Source organism: Formica exsecta, unplaced genomic scaffold (assembly GCF_003651465.1).
Source record: "Formica exsecta isolate Colony F162 unplaced genomic scaffold, ASM365146v1 scaffold393, whole genome shotgun sequence".
NCBI classification, from domain to species: domain Eukaryota; kingdom Metazoa; phylum Arthropoda; class Insecta; order Hymenoptera; family Formicidae; genus Formica; species Formica exsecta.
The window spans coordinates 2,369,824-2,388,461 of NW_021851167.1; the positions used below are offsets into that span (position 1 = coordinate 2,369,824).

The window sequence follows — 18,638 nt, forward strand, 5'->3', positions numbered from 1 at the left end:
TTTTAATGACTAAATCGATGCTTCCTGAATTTAAATTTGTAAAAGATTTAAATATTATTATTACGATTTTGATATCTTTTGTAAAATTTACAAGATAACTTGTTAAGATACTTAAAGACTGATAATATCGAAATTATGAACGAATCCGATTGAAAAAAAATCTTTGATGTATTGTCTCTCGACACGGATTCTTTTTTTCTTTCTATAGGCTGTGCCGTAGTGCTGCAGAAGATTTTAAGCGTGCCTAATTATTCTCGACTTTAAATGCGTATTTTAGATCCCCCAACTAAGATTATCGGATAAAAAAATATTTTTTACCGGCCGACTTTAATTGATCGGAAAGTATATACCTGGCTATCACGTCGATCGCTCGCAAATAACGCAAGCTATGCAAATTTATGTTGAACGTGTCAGGTCAAATGCCATTTGGGTCGAGGGCCTCGGGTGTTTTGAATTTCCATTCGATTAAGTAACGATCGCGCTCCATCTAGCTTCGATCGATTTGATCGGTTTTTCGAATGCATTCATTTTATATATATAAAAAAAAAAAAAGAAAGAAAAAGGAAAACTCGTTAATCCGCGATACAACACCTGCCAGCGAAGGTATCTCAAGGCGATATCTCGATCTCCCCGTTATATTCAGGGTACCGATGATACATTACGGATACGAACGAGTTCTGATTTATAACGCAATATAACCAAATAAAGCTCGTTATACAGATTGTACCTTAACGATAATAAACGACACTTAGAGATTCGTGAACGTATTTAGGTTTCAGGTTCACTTTTTTGCATCACATATACCATTATCCAACTCGTTAATCTTTCTTTTAAGTTGCAATAATTTTGAACTTTCTAATCAATAAAATTCTCAGGAACGCGTAATATTTTTCGCACATGTCTTGTAAATTTAGCGTTTATCAAACGAATAATATAATTAACATTTTTTTAAAATTATTTTACGGTTGCTCTAGTTATCAAGACAACCATAGAAAAAGTGAAAAGAATACTGTTTGTTCCATTTCGAGGATTCATTAGCATTAACTCTGTAACATTGTATACATACACATACACAGACACACACACATGCCCAACACACACCAGTTTTATAATTTAAAAATCTTTTAATTGGATTTATAAATATCTTCATTTTCATCACGTCGTTTAACGCTTTCATATATATTTTTTATTATTTTATTAATTATAATTATGTTTAATATTCTATTATGTTAATCAAAAAGTAGCATTCGTATCTCATTAAGAACTTGATAACATTTTCTTTGAACTTTAGAGCTTCCCTCATGCAATGTATTATATTTGTAGCAAGACAAATTTTATTTAGTCATTATTAAATTTAAAATATATAACTTGCATTTTTTTCGAAGAAATCTTTTTTGTCAGCGATAGACCGGGTTGACAGATCGAAACGGAAAAATCCCGAGTGCGACGCGTAACGTCATGAATCGCGAAGCCGATTATACGTGGCATCCGCACGAGCGCGTAAGAACCACCATAGACGTCATTCCTGCGAAACTGCGTCCCTTTGAAATTCCAGTCGCGTAGCGCGTTGGCACGTGAATTTTCAATAGATCGTTTCGCCGCTCGTTCGTCGCGACGACAGAGCGGGACATTTATCTTTGAGCTGTCGATACGCGGCCGAGTGTAATTTCGATGCGTTTTACGTTTTCTGCGATATAAAAAAAATATGCTTTTTCTATAAAAATTTGACACAAACGTGACACATACAGGATGTCTCGAAAGTCTCCGATGAAGACCCGAAATAGAAGTGAATTTCAAATAAACGTCTTAACAACGTGAGAAATATTGATAATTCACATTGAAAGACAACAAAAGAAATTTTTTTTTCCAGAATTTTTACATACGATAAACGTAATCTTCCCAGGATGTGGTGTTTCCGTGATTCTTATCGATTTTTTTGTTAATTTTTATCACATTCTGTTAAGATAACATTTTCATACAAAGAAAATATTTCGTTGTCTTTCAAATAATTTTCATATCGTTATGACATTTTTATCTGAAGTTTACCATTCATTTTATTATTATTTTTTATTATTTTGTTCTAAAACGTCTTTAGGAAATGGGAACGTTTATCTAAAATTCTTTATATTATAATTGTGCATAGGTGATGATGGATCAAACATCACTGTACTATTGCAAAATTGATAACTTTGTGCGCGAAAAAGCGGACGACAAAACGAGACAGCGAAAGCGCAGCGGCAATAAAGTACCGTCTCTCGTTCGCCACAGCATAAATACCATAGAATAAGCGAAGTGACGACGACGATGCACCTGCCTGCTCTCTGCCGGCAGTTGCACCCCTCTTTATGACGATGCTATCTAAGATAGCTGTGTGTGCCCCTCGGTCGCTTCGCTTTTGCTCGCTTTGCCGTTGCCCGCGTGCTGGTAGCCGCGCGACACCTGACGCACGCTCGTGCACACGTGCAGTGCGTACACGCGCGAGCGCTCACCTTTCTTGCTTGTGAGAAGCAACATTAACCTGCCTTCTCACACATGGACAAGCTCCCGACTCCTCTCTTCTCTATCCCCCTCCCTCCCCCACGCTTTGTTACCTCGTTGCCGCCTCTCGTTCCGCCGACCGAATCTACCCGCGCGAATCGCGCGTTTTTAACTTCGACGCCTCTGTTTTAATTAGAACCGGGAATGGCATTGTTGAGAATCAACGAGGATATCGCTTCTCTATCGAACGTTGCGAAATCCATAACGCACGACTTGCCAAAAACTTTTGCATGGGATTTTTCTTTTGGTGGTGTCGAGAAATTCAGTTATACCCTTGCTCATATAAATACGTGATTTTTTTTATAGAATCATATATATCGGACACACATCTCAATATTTTTTTTATGAAACGTTAAACTTGAAGAATGTTATACGAACGTTAACAATTACGAAACGCAGATAGATATGGTTAATAGAATTTTTGTTTGCAATTATGTATCTCTTAACTAGAAAATAATGTGAGGGATTAATTCAGGTAGTTTTTTTATACAAATTTATACACCACTGATTACATATGCACATCTTAATCTTGACGTATGTTATAGTTAGTTCATTCCCGAATAAGATACGTTTGAAATCATTAATTGAAAGTATGTATCTAAAAAAGCAGGCAGAAAATATGATATTAATTTTGACATATATTGTCAAGCTGATAATTCGAAGTAATCTGAAAACCTAAGACTTAACTTAATCTTAAGACTTTTAGCTGCCGCTCATTATTTATTAAACAATTATTAACGCATAAAGTTGATGATGCATACGAGTATTAAATGTGATAATTTGAGCTTCACCGAATATGAATTCTACATTAGTCACTTATTTGCATATTTAAGTGAATACATAAGTGGCATGAGGTTTCGTCCTTCACCCTGCACTTTCACTCCGAAATCTATTTCTGTCTTAAACCTAATTTTAATTTTAAATAAGAAAGAGATTTGAGGATTAAGTTAGAATTTTTTTTAGGATGGGAATGTAGGAGGAGAGAAATTCAGTCTTTCGAAAAAAAAATGCACGATGCCTCGCGTATACATACGTCCTTTCGAGTTTCCTAATAATCTTAAATCCAGTATCCAAGAGATATTAAGTAGATATGGGGATGTAATCTACGCGATTAAAATATATTTAAGGTTTTATTTATTTTTTCGTTTTTATTTTCTAGATATACCGGCGCAAGTGCCGCCGTTAACGCCTGGGACCAACAAGAAGATGACCGAGGCTCTGGAGGCCGTCTTCGCGTCTTGGGAAAAGGAACGACTCCGCCTGAATATAACTAAAGGTCAGAGATTTATTCTTGATTTATCTTCCCATCCTAAAATTACGTAATGTCATGTAACGCGTGCTTTTAGATCCATTGATCGCAGACATTGCAAGATAAATTGCACTTCTTTACCATAAAATTACGTGTACAATTTTTAATTAGACTTTCGCAAGAGTAATCGAAAATCCACTCGACGTTCACCATGTTAAAGCTATAATTGTTCTTTTTTTTTTTTTTTTTACAAATAAACCAATTCTTTCGATATATTTATTCAAAATTTTTACGAGCGCGAAATTGATTTTGGTCCCAATTTTCATAACAAGATTCGGAATTCACGATACTGGTACCGCCTCACTACGCAAGTTGTTAAAAAATCGCTGCGAGCACAGAGAAGGGGAGAGAACGCGCGCGCGCACACAACGTTTGTGCTGAGTGCGTGCGCGCGCGCGCAAGAGACGCGCGTAGACACGGAGACGCGGGTGCGCACGATGTGACGCGATGTGCGACGAGCCGGCCGGCGATGTGCAGGAATTGTGAATGTGATGTTGATGGTTCTGATGGGGAGCCGATGCCACACATCCGGTATGCGCATTCAGAGCCACGCGGGTGTGACGTTACTTCCGGTCTACATGCCCCGAGTTCGTACCCTCCACGCCAGATCACCTACAGTCTGACCTCCGTGAACCTAACGAACAAACCTCGTCCTCCTCCTCCTTCTCCTCTTGCCATTTTACTTTGAGCCCGAACTGAGACCGGCCTTTTTTTATATTTCTCTGCGATTTTTTTTTATTCGTTCTTCTGTTCCTTGAATTTTTGTCCTAATTTTGGGAAATTAATCTATATTATTAATATAGTCACCCTGCGCGCGAATAATAATACTTTAAATTAGTATTATTTTGAAATATGTCTTAATGCATATGATGACGTATTATATAATAAATGATACATTAAAAATTTTGAATTAAAAAGTATAAAATTTTTCTTTATTTATAATTAATTTAGAAATTAAGGGTGTTAATTTGGCTCCGCCGAAAAATACATATAAATTGTTATTAAATTATTTACACACATTGAAGATGTTCGATGTGTATTGTTACGTCCCATCGAAGGGTGTATATATGAGAGAATATACGCTTACTATATAAAAGACGCAGCGTGCATTCACAATTACGTTCCGACGCAGTCATATCGCAGTTGCTATTATGATTTATTCAGAATCTATCTCTTTTGAATAATAAATACAAGCGTGAAAATCCTTCGACGTATGAAGATGAACGCTTCTGCGAATTCTCTAAGTTTCGAAACATGGTGTTGTCCAATGTAACAGACGCCTATTACAATAGAGGTATCTAAATTCACCGATTGCTATCTCGTGATCACGGCCGTAACTTTGGATTTTAAGGGATTTTAAGGTGGCACCTGTTCACCTTCATTATCTATGTTTGAGAATCGATGATGAGGGACTTGATTACTTTTATCATTTAACACTCTTCAAACACCTTCACCGTTGTAACGAACAGATACCATTAGACGCACTCTTGATAGATGTCGAGATATGCAAATTATCTCATTTTGACAGAAGTTTATCCAGATGATAGAAAGAGAAAGGATAAAGAGTAAATACAAAATTAATATAATGAAGAGAGATAGTGGGTGAAAAGAGCAATCGACTAGTAAGAAGAATGGATAGACATGCGCACGCGTGAATGTGGATTTGTGTTCAAATGCGAAGCGAGAAAGAGAGTGTAAAGTCTGCTAACAATACTGACAAGAAATAAGTTGAGCAAATATCGGTACGATCATCAAACAGAGGCGGTCGCTTTGAACGTGCCGTGCCGTTAGACACTCTTGTTGCCTCGATGCTCGCTTACCTTCTCCTTTTTTATATTTATATCCTATTCTGAGCACGCGAAAGACGTCAATTTAGTTTATACTTTATCGATTCTGCGAATAACACTTATCATGTTATTTATCGAATTTGCATTTATCGAGTTTGTCGCATATTAAAAATTCTTTAATATGCAGATATGGATATCAGAAAGGACTATAATTGAATTTATTACTATGTAGTTTGCATTGTGAATAAGCTTGAATACTTAATCTTTTTCTTATTCGAAATTATTTCTATAAAAGAATCTCACTCTCTAAATCTAAATTCAATTTTTAATTGATAAAAGCTTTTTTTTTGAAAATAAAGATTTTTGAAAATATTAATTTATTCGATTAATTTTCATATCCTTGTTAAATAGCGTAAATAATAGTTTTTACGAGATATCACGGTTCTTTTTTTTTTCGTCTCTCTTTTTTATATTAATATCGTATCGATATACCTAACATATTGCAATGATAACGCGTAAAATTACGCACGGCACAGCCTGAGAAAAATATTTTTAAAAAACATTTATTTCACAATTTTGATAATCTTTTCGAGACACTCTGTATTTCGATCTTTCATGAAGATATTTACGAGAATAGAACTCGGATCGTTCGACCATCCTGTTCACGACGTCAGTGTTAAAGGACGGTTACGAGATTGTGAGAGCAAAGCTGTATACATTAGCGAGTCGCTACGTTGGTAACTTCTGTTTGCATTATGAGCCGAACTGTACTTTTACGCAGCGAGATACCACGAAACAATGCAAGACACGCGTGCAAATATGGGCGCGCACCTCAAATGGGACATTCCGATGTTTCTCGGTATCGCTTCCACCAAAGATGGCTGGCTGGGCCTGACTAACGATCGGGCCGTCAACGGACGAACGTATGTCGTTTCTTCGATGACTCTCGGGCAGGGTCTTAACGAGCTCGCTCTCAGATGATCGCCATCTGCGAGAATCCAAATTACTCAGAAATCTTGAATCTTTCAAAGTCCGCTCTTGCAGTATAAAAGGCAAAAAGTAATCCAGGGAACGTGACCGCGTTTTGTGAAAACAAGAACAAAACAAATTTACGTTATCACAATTTTCTCAAACGCCGACTTTTGCGAGAGACGATATAGTCTCGTGTTCGAGATAAAACATTAAGATTGAGATCGAGATACGATCTTCCAGTATCCTCTGGCCAATAGAGAGACACGAGAAAAGGTCCTTTCTTATCGCCAGGATCGGCGATAAGGGGTCGACCAACGAGGATAGAATCCACCTAGGTGGTAGCTGCTAAAAAACAATCCGGCTCTTGTTTTCTTTTTCAGACCCGAGGCAATGGTCGGAAGCAGCTGTCGCCAACTGGTTGCAGTGGGCTATCGGAGAATTCTCCCTGGAGGTTATGGCGATGCAGCCGTGGCAGCACATGACCGGGAAACAGATTTGTGCCATGGGGAAGGAATCCTTTCTAGCACGTGCCCCCACCACCTTCATGGGCGACATCCTATGGGAGCATCTCGAGATCCTGCAGAAAAGTATGTGTCTCCTTCTTATATCATCTCATATAATCGAGGTCATCAATCTATCTCGAAATAAACAATGCTTAAGCCTGTGTGACGAATCCTTAAACACACAATTAATTGTTTTGTTTAGATTCTTACATAAAATATTATTATACATGTATATATGATATATATAAAACCAACGGAAATTTTTTTAATGTAGCTTGATGAAATAGATTAATCTAAAAGTTCACTATCTTACAATTAATCGGCTGGATTCGATGTATATTTTAATATATTATAATTTACGTTATAATTTACATTTTTTATTATTAGATGATAATAGATAATAACTATTAGATAATAATAGATAATAATAGATAATATATAAAATGATTATTAATATAAAAAATTACTAATCTCTCTTACGCAACGAGACGATCTCTGTAATTCTACTGAAAAGGCGCGAACTTTTTTTTTAGCTATCTTAAGCTCTGGATTACTAACGTGAAATTTGAATGCAAAGTTTCAAAACAAATAAAATTAACGATATTTACGTCACACTCGTAGCAATACAAAAAAAAAAAAAAGAAATTTTTTTCCTATCAGAAAAATAAGAATTATATAAAGATAACAATTTGAATCTCGATGCGTTTCTTGTATACACTGGATATTCGCCGGTGACCCCGCGTTACAAACGCGGGGCTAATCGTGCAAGGAACGCGCACGCACTACGCTCCTTTTTGCGGCGGGCACCTTCCGTCATCGTTGTCGAACAAAACCGATCGAATTTCCGTAAAATCGCGACGTTACGGCGTAACGTGCGAGCAAAAAGACTCCGGCGGACAATGACAAAAAGGACGATAGGGCGGTGCGCGCGGGTGGTGGCCAACTCTCTTCTCCTCCTTATCCACCTTCCTCCCCCAGGTATCTCGCGTTTCGTAGCCTCGTTGAATCGAGGCCCCTCGTTTTTACCTTCGTACGTAGCGCGGACCGGAGAATGAGAGGCGTAGGAGAAGAAAGACGGAGCGCCATAGAAAGAACTCCCATCCCGGATATCCGCCGAGGATGGTGCAGCGCCATTGCCGCGGCCACTTAGACGTTTTTCGGGGATGTACTCGCGTGCACCAAAGAATTCACTCGAATTTCGATCTCGCGACGTACCGTCAATGGTCGAGCCTAGAGGTTTGCTCGGTCCCTCCTATTTAAATCCCCCCCCTCCCCCGTCCCCCTCTCGTGCCCTCTTGTTGTGGTACGTGCGCGCTCAAAATAGCAAGTCAAGTTCGCTTTAAACGCGCGTTCGAGATTTAACAAAGCAGATAAAATTCAAAAGAAAAATATCTATACTTCCATGCGGAAGATGGAAGTGGAACACCGAGCTGTCGGGAAAACGATGCAAGTGCAAAAATAGAAGTTTCGTTTTTTATCAATCTTTAACGTAAAATCGTAACAAATTTTATGTATATAATCGAGAATCTTTCGAAAGATTTGTGAAAAAAATAATTGGCTTCATGTTTATATTCATTGTTCTATTTAGCGTCTACTTTTTGAATTGATTAAAACAGTTACATTTCTAGAATTGTTGGAAAGACTAAATAGTATTAACAAATTAAATCTTTTTTTGTATTCTAAAAATGAACTTTAGCAACATCTTTATATCGACTGTACTTTATGCACAAATATATTGAATTTAATCATACATTGCATACGATATTTTATAATAAATATATTAAGTATAAAAAAAATTAATTTATCTCATATGTTTTTATCTGTATTATTAAATCTGCGACAATGCTATTCGATGTACGTTCAAAGGTATCTCACTAGTTACTTCGATATATATTGAAAAAGATATTACTATGCGACAACACAACGAATATATTAATAACAAAATAAGAAAAAATTGAAAATATAAAAAAAAAGAAAAAGGAAGAGACTTTTTTGTAAAAGGAGCAGGGAAAGCGGGGATGACGAAAAAGGGGGGAGTTGAGAAGAGAGAGGAATACTGATGCAGGAAAATGGGAAGCTAAAGAGATAGAGATGCAGATCGTAGGAAATGACGAGGCAGGAAGCGGAGATATTTGCCCATGATTTAACTCCCGTTAAGTAAAACCCCGTACTTCCTTATCGATTATTCATGTCGTCTCATCATCAGTACTGAAACCTCGGCTTAATCGTCTTACGCGATCTAAGGACGAGACTACTAACGGTAACTCTCCACAAAACTCGAGATTCGTCTCGAATACATAATTTGTCTCGTGCCGAAAGGGAGCATAAAATAAGTGCAAGCAAAATAGAATTCTTTACCTTAGGCTCGAATTAGACGTGGTTTCTTGAAGTACTTCTTGAAGATCAACTCGTATATTATTCATCTACAATAAACTGGTTTATTTTATTTAATAAAATACAAATAATAAAGGAGCGCGAATAGAATTTTTTGATTAAAAATCTCCAGAAAAATTTGAAAACATTTTCTCTCGCAAATTTAAAGTTCAATTTTAATTTTTCGCCAATTTGAGCACCGCTATCGCCTGCGTACACTTTATCAAAATTAGTAAAGGGAAGTCCCGAAATAAATTTTACGAACGGAGGGAGGGACGGGTGATAAGGGTTGAATTAAAACGTTATCATTTTGCTTTCCATGTTCCAGTCGTGCAATTTACGATTTATTATTGTGTTACGATTGTGAGCAAGGTAGAATCGGCCGTGCCACGTGATATTCTCTCCGACCGAGGCGACGGTAATTTAACTGAAGCCTAGCGTGCGCCCATCTGCGGACGCGCGAGCGCGCAGTCGCGACGCGACGTGGGTAATCGCTTTGATTCCGCGAATGAGAACGGATGTTAGGAAACGCTCTTGCGTTGTATAAAAAAGTAGAAACTAAAAAGTTGTATCTTCCTGTCGTAGCGATACCGATCGGATTCACGGTGAAATTCATTAAAGCGATGCGTGTCGCCATTGCCGAAACGAATGATTGATCTCTCTTTGCCTTTTTTTTTTTTTTTACATACGTTATCGGGGAAGAAAATAATTCTCTCTTTTCATTTAATCGTGGCTTAATAATCTGTAAGATTTTTAATATTTTTTTATTTATATAAATATGCGTTTTCTATTCTTGCTTAGAGATTATTAATTTGTGAAAACTTGGAAACATATTTTTGAATAAAAAATGAATTATATAAATAAATTATTTAATAATTTATGAGTTGTAAAATATATATTTTAAATAATTTTCTCTGATACAAATCAATCATCAATTCTGATGATTATTCCAAAATCATTTGAAGAAAGTCAAATCATATCATCAAAAATCATGTTTGAAGAAAGTCTTGTCTGAGAAGTAGATTATTTCTATTATTAACAAATTTATCAATCTTTTCACTGCATATTTATAGTCGAGAGTGTATTAATAAAAAAATTAATAGAAAACGGTGCTTTCGGGAGAAATACAGGAAAGATTATTTGCACATTAAAAGCAGAGAGATGTAAGAAGCGCGAAACATGTTCTTGGCTTTTTTTACATACGTTATCAGGGAAGAAAATTGAATTCTCTTTTCATTTAATCGTGGCTTAATAATCTGTAAGATTTTTAATATTTTAGTATTTATATAAATATGCGTTTTCTATTCTTGCTTAGAGATTATTAATTTGTGAAAACTTGGAAACATATTTTTGAATAAAAAATGAATTATATAAATAAATTATTTAATAATTTATGAGTTGTAAAATATATATTTTAAATAATTTTCTCTGATACAAATCAATCATCAATTCTGATGATTATTCCAAAATCATTTGAAGAAAGTCAAATCATATCATCAAAAATCATGTTTGAAGAAAGTCTTGTCTGAGAAGTAGATTATTTCTATTATTAACAAATTTATCAATCTTTTCACTGCATATTTATAGTCGAGAGTGTATTAATAAAAAAATTAATAGAAAACGGTGCTTTCGGGAGAAATACAGGAAAGATTATTTGCACATTAAAAGCAGAGAGATGTAAGAAGCGCGAAACATGTTCTTGGCACGTGCGTCGCGCGCGCGCGTTTTGCATTTCTAGTCTGCAATGGTTTCACGAGAATTCCTAGAAACGTAGAAAAACGCCGACGGTGAATCACACGGTAGTGTCTCCTTCGCAATACACGGTCGCGATGATGACAGTGCTACTCGAGATCGTTAATCACGATTGCACTCGCGATGCGATGCAACGATCGCGCACAATCACCGTGGGGGAATAACTTAATGACAACGGTGCAACATTTTATTCCTGTCGTAATCGACGCACGCGCTGAAAAACTATACAAGTACCGCACGTGCCGCATGCGATAACTATTATCATATACGCGCAGATAAGACTCAATTATTACGATTAACATGTACGCTATCCACAAGGCACATGTGACCACTCACGCGTAGATATTTATATGCGCCTCGTGAATAAACACATGAAGATCTTTTTTTTTTTTTACAAATCTCATCAACAATATTCTTGTATGTTTATTTAACAGCCCGAGAAAAAACGGATATACAATAATATCATATATTATCTTATATAATTACACAAGTCCATTTTTTCTCAGAAATTAATCAAAACTTCTTACTAAATATTATGATTTACTTTGATATTGCTAAATGAGCATAATATCTGAATAACAAATGAACGAGCTATCCCACATGATAGTTTAGAGATAACATCGAGGATGACGTAAGCTATTCGCGCGGCAATCGTATTCAAACTCATTTTTTTGGAATAGCTCGTGGAATAACTCTCTCACTAAGCTATTCTATTCATTCATAGAAGTTTTCAGAACAGTATCTCTTGAATCGCGGCTTCTCTATTGCGATTCACGAAACAAAAAGATTGCCCAAGATATGGCGCGACAAGTTTTGTAAAACAGAGCTTCGATCGAATCAAGCACCCACCGACAAATATTTATTTGAAAATTTTGTTATTGTGCAACGTAAACAGTTGACAAAATTTCGTTGGCACTTTGTACTCGAACCAAGAATCGTATTGTTCGTCACCTTGATCACGAATCTGGTTTTAATTTTGTTATAGAGCGCAGAAAATGAGTTACCGAGTGAAAATATCAATGCTAACGCTGGCGCAATCCACGTGTAAAATTTCCCTGTTGCGTTTCTTGTGACGTGGAAAATTTTTACACAGCGCGCGATGCGCGCTATATAACTGACCCAATTTTATTTAGCCATTCACGTTCGATCATCTATCTGGCTTTGACCGAGTTACTTTCGTCATATATGTTTATCCGTTGTAAGATCACATTCATCGTTATCACGATCAATCAACTTTCCCCGAGTGCGTTTTTTTTTTTTTTTTTTTTTTTTTTTTTCCGTTTGAATACAAAGTATTCTCTTTCGTTACAATCTGGTGTCGAAAGAGATTGAAATCTGCGAGTGCATTTATGGAATTATAATACCTACCGATATCGCAAAATTCAAGAGCTACAAATAATGAACGAATGTTAAAATGTTTTTTTATATATAGGATGTCCCAAGACTTGACTAATTTTTTTGATGATTTTTTTTTTTCTAACATTTTTCTTATTAAAAAGTTTCAAGTTATAAACGATTGAAAAAGAAGGGCTTTTCAGAAACTAAATATTCTGTGGAATCAAAAAATTAATAAAACTATATTCTTTAGAATGTAATAATTTCAGATGAAATTTACTTGAATAGAATTTTAGTTTGAAATTTGATATTAAAGACATAATGAAAAAATCGAAAACTTGAAAAAAAAATGACCTACTTCAACATTTTCGCTAAGGGAAAATCAATTTTATATCAAATAAAAAATCTTTTATTAAAAGAACGTCCAGTTTTGGGACACCCTATATTGACAAAAAAAAAAGAACCCTCGGATTTCATAAGCTTCAGACATTAGAGTGGACTTGCAACTATGGTAATTGAAACTGCAATCTCGCGGACGTACTGTACGCAGCCTTTATCAATGGTTGATAATCCGTCGTCCCGTAATCCATGAATCGCGTATGTATACGCGTGTAATCGAGTGCGTTGATGTCGGAGGCACGCGCAATAGAACGAAATAGAATAGAATGGAACCGAACCGAGCCGAGCCGAGCCGAGCGGAGCGGAGGAGAGCATTATGAAGCGAGTCTCTTCGTACATAGCGCATAGGTAACAATTACCCTAGCGAGGGGCCTTACGTCACTGCAGCAGTGACCGTGGGTGAACGAGGGAAAGTCGGGCTCTCTATACGCTCCGCCGCGGACAATGGAGACGATTCGCTCGCTCACGCCCGTTGGTGTGTCTGCCTCGATCTACGTACACACGTACGCACGTTAATGAATGCGCTCGCGTTATATCCCTCGCCTCTATCCTGATTTCAATCGCGTTCCGTCTACGTGGAAAATAGAATGAAATCAGCATTAGAACTCTAATTGAAACTTAGCTCTACTGGAGATCCTCGCTTAAATATTTACAAAAGAAAAATTGTTCAGCGATATTCGATAGAGAACAATTTCTCTTTCTTTTCGGGAGCGAGATTTTGTTCATTGTATGCAATTCCCGCCAAAAAAAAAATTGCTAGGAAAGGAATAAATTAAATGAGCGAGAAATTTTCGAGTAATGTACGAGATCGATCTGAAATAATATAAATATCGCTGATATTTTAGGGAAGATGTCTATTCGATAGAGAACAATTTCTCTTTGTTTTCGGGAGCGAGATTTTGTTCATTGTATGCAATTACCGCCAAAAAAAAATTGCTAGGAAAGGAATAAATTAAATGAGCGAGAAATTTTCGAGTAATGTACGAGATCGATCTGAAATAATATAAATATCGCTGATATTTTAGGGAAGATGTAAATAAAATATCAAAAGAGACGGTTTGGCAATCGCCAACACGTCGTATAAGATATCAAAGGCAGATTTCGGAAAGTTTGACAACCGCTGACTGATATTCGCTCATGCGACACACCAAAGTTCCCCGAAGACCTGGCTCTTGTACCGTATATACGGATGTCTTACGGACGCGTCGTTACAAAGCGACCAACACAGACGTCCGTATAATAGACTCATTATTTCTGCTTGCTAAAGCACTGTTACGTTATGTATCACAGCTCTTCGAGGTCTCTGGTTCGACTCTCGCTTATCCTCGCTTTCGACCTCCTCGTGTCGGAACCGACGTATCGCGCTGTTATTTAGGGATCATATATAATTGAATGTATAATCTTCAATTGTGCGCAATTGAAAAACAGATACGCTTTGAAATTCTTCGACGATATTAACATATCGGATTATTATTTCCTAAACTTTGAATTTAAATAACCAAGCTTGGAAATGTCTCTTATCAAATTATCTTTACACATTTTTCTATTACTTTTTATACAAATGCTTGCGTAATAATTGAATAATTTACATCTTTCTCTCAATCTATTTATTCAGAGTTCGCGATATCTTTGATACTATAGCCTAGATTAATATTTCAAGCTTAATAGCACACTATCAAGGTGGGATAAAGTTTGTCGCAATTTCTCAACGCATCAATTTTTTTGTGTCAGTCTCACGAGGCGAGAGAGCGGTAGTAGGGCCTTTTTCCGTCCCTTTATAAGAATGTATTTTGAGGATGTATCGGCGATAGTAACGCGCACTGTCCATGAAGGCAACTCACTGCTTCGTGTCACGTATGTCGCGTCTCTATGTGCACGTGCATAAATTAGCGACAGCGAGCGCGGAGACGAAAACGGTCGGACCGAGAGAGGTTCCCCTCTGCGCAAAAGCACTCTCTCTCTCTCTCTCTCCTTCTCTCTCTGTCTGTCTATGCGGTTTACTGACCACACGCGGCCAAAAAAGGAGCTCTATCCGCGTGACGTCTATTTGATATGGACGTTTATGGGAGAAGAGAGGTTGGTCAATCGCGCCGCGGCGAATACAATGATTATTTGTTAAGCAACCCTCGCGTTTATAACTAACGGCGACGAATATGCGGCATTCTGATCGGCTTCTGTCTCTCTCCGTCTCTCGCGACCGACGTGTAAGCGTCTCCTTTGATGTGTCGATTCGATAAGCGGCGCATTTGATTATTCAAAATTCTCTACACGTAGAAAATTTTAATAACAAAGAGAGAATGAGAGAGATAGAGAGGGAAGAAGGGGGGTTAATCTGAATTCTTAGTTTTCGATTTGTATGTCTAACGAGGATGATACTTGTACGAAGGATATATATTTTCATTTATATAAATTGAAGTTAATTGAACAAAAGAAGAATATAAAAAAAATTTTAGAAACTTTTTTAACAAATTCAAGATCCACGCTTAATTCATTTTTCATTTCTTATCACGTTGCACATCCTCAATTTACCGCTACGCTTTTACACGAGTGCTGGAAAGCACTAGAGCATTCTGCAAATTGTATCTAATTTATCAAATCAGTATACTTAATGCATGACTATAGTTATGCGAGGCTTAATATTCGCGCGATAATAAAACCGCAATAACACGTTCTCGGATAGAACTTGGCTGAAGGCGCGAACGAGGCAAAGCCACGCAATTTCCTGCGTCGCGAAGAGATATACAATATCACGGTATTGCGCGAATACACACGCACACACACACACACACACACACACACACACACACACACTTTACCGCTACGCTTTTACACGAGTGCTGGAAAGCACTAGAGCATTCTGCAAATTGTATCTAATTTATCAAATCAGTATACTTAATGCATGACTATAGTTATGCGAGGCTTAATATTCGCGCGATAATAAAACCGCAATAACACGTTCTCGGATAGAACTTGGCTGAAGGCGCGAACGAGGCAAAGCCACGCAATTTCCTGCGTCGCGAAGAGATATACAATATCACAGTATTGCGCGAATACACACACACACACACACACGTCGATCATATTGTGCTGCCGCAGATCGCAATACATAAAGATATAAAGAACGATCGCTAGGGCTAGAAGTACAGACTCGCTTATAGGGATGAAGCGAACAGAAAATAGGAAGAAAGGGGCGCGTTGGAGAGACGGACGGAGGAAGGGAAGGAGGGAGGGAGGGGTGGTTGGCACAGGTTGTATTCATTCACTCGTTCATTCATAGTTCGTACACCGCCTCGAGGGTCTACAAAGCCTCTTGCTCATTCAGAACTCGTGACACGACCGTGTGGCATATGTATGTGTATGTGTGTGTGCATATACGCATATGTGTGTGTTTTTTTTTTCGTCCTTTCTTTTCTGTTCGTGCGTATCGTCCTCCTTCTCGTCGTCGTCATCGTCGTGGTTATCGTCAAGGTTTTCGTACGCCATGATGAACGGCGTAAGGTAAATATACGAATGGCCGGAAATAGAAAAGTATGTTCCTTCCACAAATGGTATATAAGTGTTTCAAAGCACGAAAAATATTCCAGGTTTTTAAAGATTTTTACGTATTACTTATCACTACCGAAAATGTTTATCATGCAAATATATCAATACCTGTGTGTATGTATGTTAGGCAGAACAGTTAAAATTAGTTTCAACGCTTTATTATTAACACTCATTTTCAATCGCGTGGATGAGAGAAAGAAAAGAATTCATTCTCAGTCGATTATTCTTTGAGATATAATTCACTTTATAGTTTTCTCGTGTTAAAACATTTTTATGATATATAAAATTTTCACAGCTAGGATTAAGATATTTAATGAATTTCTGAAATGAAATAAAAATAGAATATATATATATATATATATAATTTCCTTTTCTGTATATAAATTATTTAAATTGCAGAGATACAAAGCACTATTTCGGAGTTCCTATATTGTACATTGAGTAAAATTTATTAGTCACTGAGACACTGTGAAACATATCCGATCCGATTTTGGTACGTTTACCATAATTACAAACGTAAAAAAAATTGTGAACAAGGAGCGACTCAAGGAACGAGGGTAAAAGCGAGTCAAGGAGAGGGGGAGAAAAGAGAAGGGGAGAGAGAAAAAAGCAGAAGCGATATTCGGAGCTCACGTTACAACCGGAAGTCGCTGGGCAGGGCTGGCTGGTAGTAAAAGGAAAGGGGAGGGAGACCTACCCCAATACCACTCCGGGACGGCAAGATAGTTTTATAATGTCCTCGAGTACTCCTCCCTTAATGCACTCGTAAATGCACCCTCTTCAGAAACCGCTTTGCCGCGGCATTGTTGCTCACTTCGAGAGTGTGTTTCGATTGAGAGGAAGAATCGCACAGATGTGGAGGAGAGAACCAGATCGTCTTGCGTGACTAGTTCGTTCGAGTGTACGTTATAATAGCAATTCTCCTTCCAGCGGATTTTTATTAGAATTTTATATGAAGAAAAAAATAAATATATATTTTTTTTCTATGAATATCTCGATGAAAGTGTAATTAAAATATACATTTGTACTTAAACATTAAATATATATACATTGATATATTGAGCATTCAACATACAATTTCGATTTAATAATAATTTGTATATTATATTTGATTTACTTAAAATCTCTATTGGGGAATTTATACAATTTATGATTTTTTTCTGATGATAACATCTAAGTCCTGTGCCATTATTTTCAAATTACATCAAATTACAATCAAAATATCCATTAAATTTAATAACGATTATTTCCCAAAAGAAAACCTGTCTTTTTTTCAAGCAACGAGATATCTTTTCTTATATTGGACGGGGTAGGAAGGGGCAATTGCGATACGCGCGGTGATCAATTAGATGCCAGCTCAAATAGAAAATAGAAAACAGCGGACCACGCGCGTCGTCTCTTCCATTCGGATATAGGCCCGAAACGGTAAAAGCGCGCGCGTTCTTATTGTGCCGGCCCTCGTAAGTCCCATTACTATTGCCGGCCCGGCTATACGAACCGAGAGACAGAGAGAGAGAGAGAGAGAGAAAGGAGGCACGAGGCGTAGGGGAGTGAACGCTTCCGGTCCCCTCTGCATCACGTGCGAGACCGCCGCCGAACAGAGAAACCCCCGTTGCCCTCGCCTCTCAACATCCGGTCCGCTGCGCGCCTCCTCCATCTCCCCGTCAGCCCCCCTCTGCCCCTTTTCCTACGGTCACAGCCCCCTCTCAAAAATAGGCTAGGTCCTTCTCGACTCGCGCCGAACGTGCGCGCGTTTATTACAGCCGCGAGAAAGGAGACGATCTAAACTCTAAACGATCTAGCGTGACGAAACACGCATGATCGAGGGGGTCGAGATCATTTTTGTGTCTTCTACGTACAGGTAACACGCGTACAAAATAATGATTAATAAAACATTTGATGCGATCCGATTTTGGTACGTTTACCATAATTACAAACGTAAAAAAAATTGTGAACAAGGAGCGATTCAAGGAACGAGGGTAAAAGCGAGTCGAGGAGAGGGGGAGAAAAGAGAAGGGAAGAGAGAAAAAAGCAGAAGCGATATTCGGAGCTCACGTTACAACCGGAAGTCGCTGGGCAGGGCTGGCTGGTAGTAAAAGGAAAGGGGAGGGAGACCTACCCCAATAC

General features: G+C 37.6%; 1 protein-coding gene across 4 annotated transcripts in view; it reads left to right on the top strand.

The window, feature by feature from the left end:
* Positions 1–18,638, top strand: part of LOC115239636 (ETS-like protein pointed) — a 105,741-nt gene that overhangs the window by 71,233 nt on the left and 15,870 nt on the right. For all 4 annotated transcript variants that reach the window (XM_029814257.1, XM_029814258.1, XM_029814259.1 and 1 more), the window contains 2 exons: positions 3,698–3,814; positions 6,987–7,193. In XM_029814257.1, coding sequence (XP_029670117.1) covers positions 3,698–3,814; positions 6,987–7,193 — 324 coding nt within the window. The remainder of the gene's footprint in view (positions 1–3,697; positions 3,815–6,986; positions 7,194–18,638) is intronic.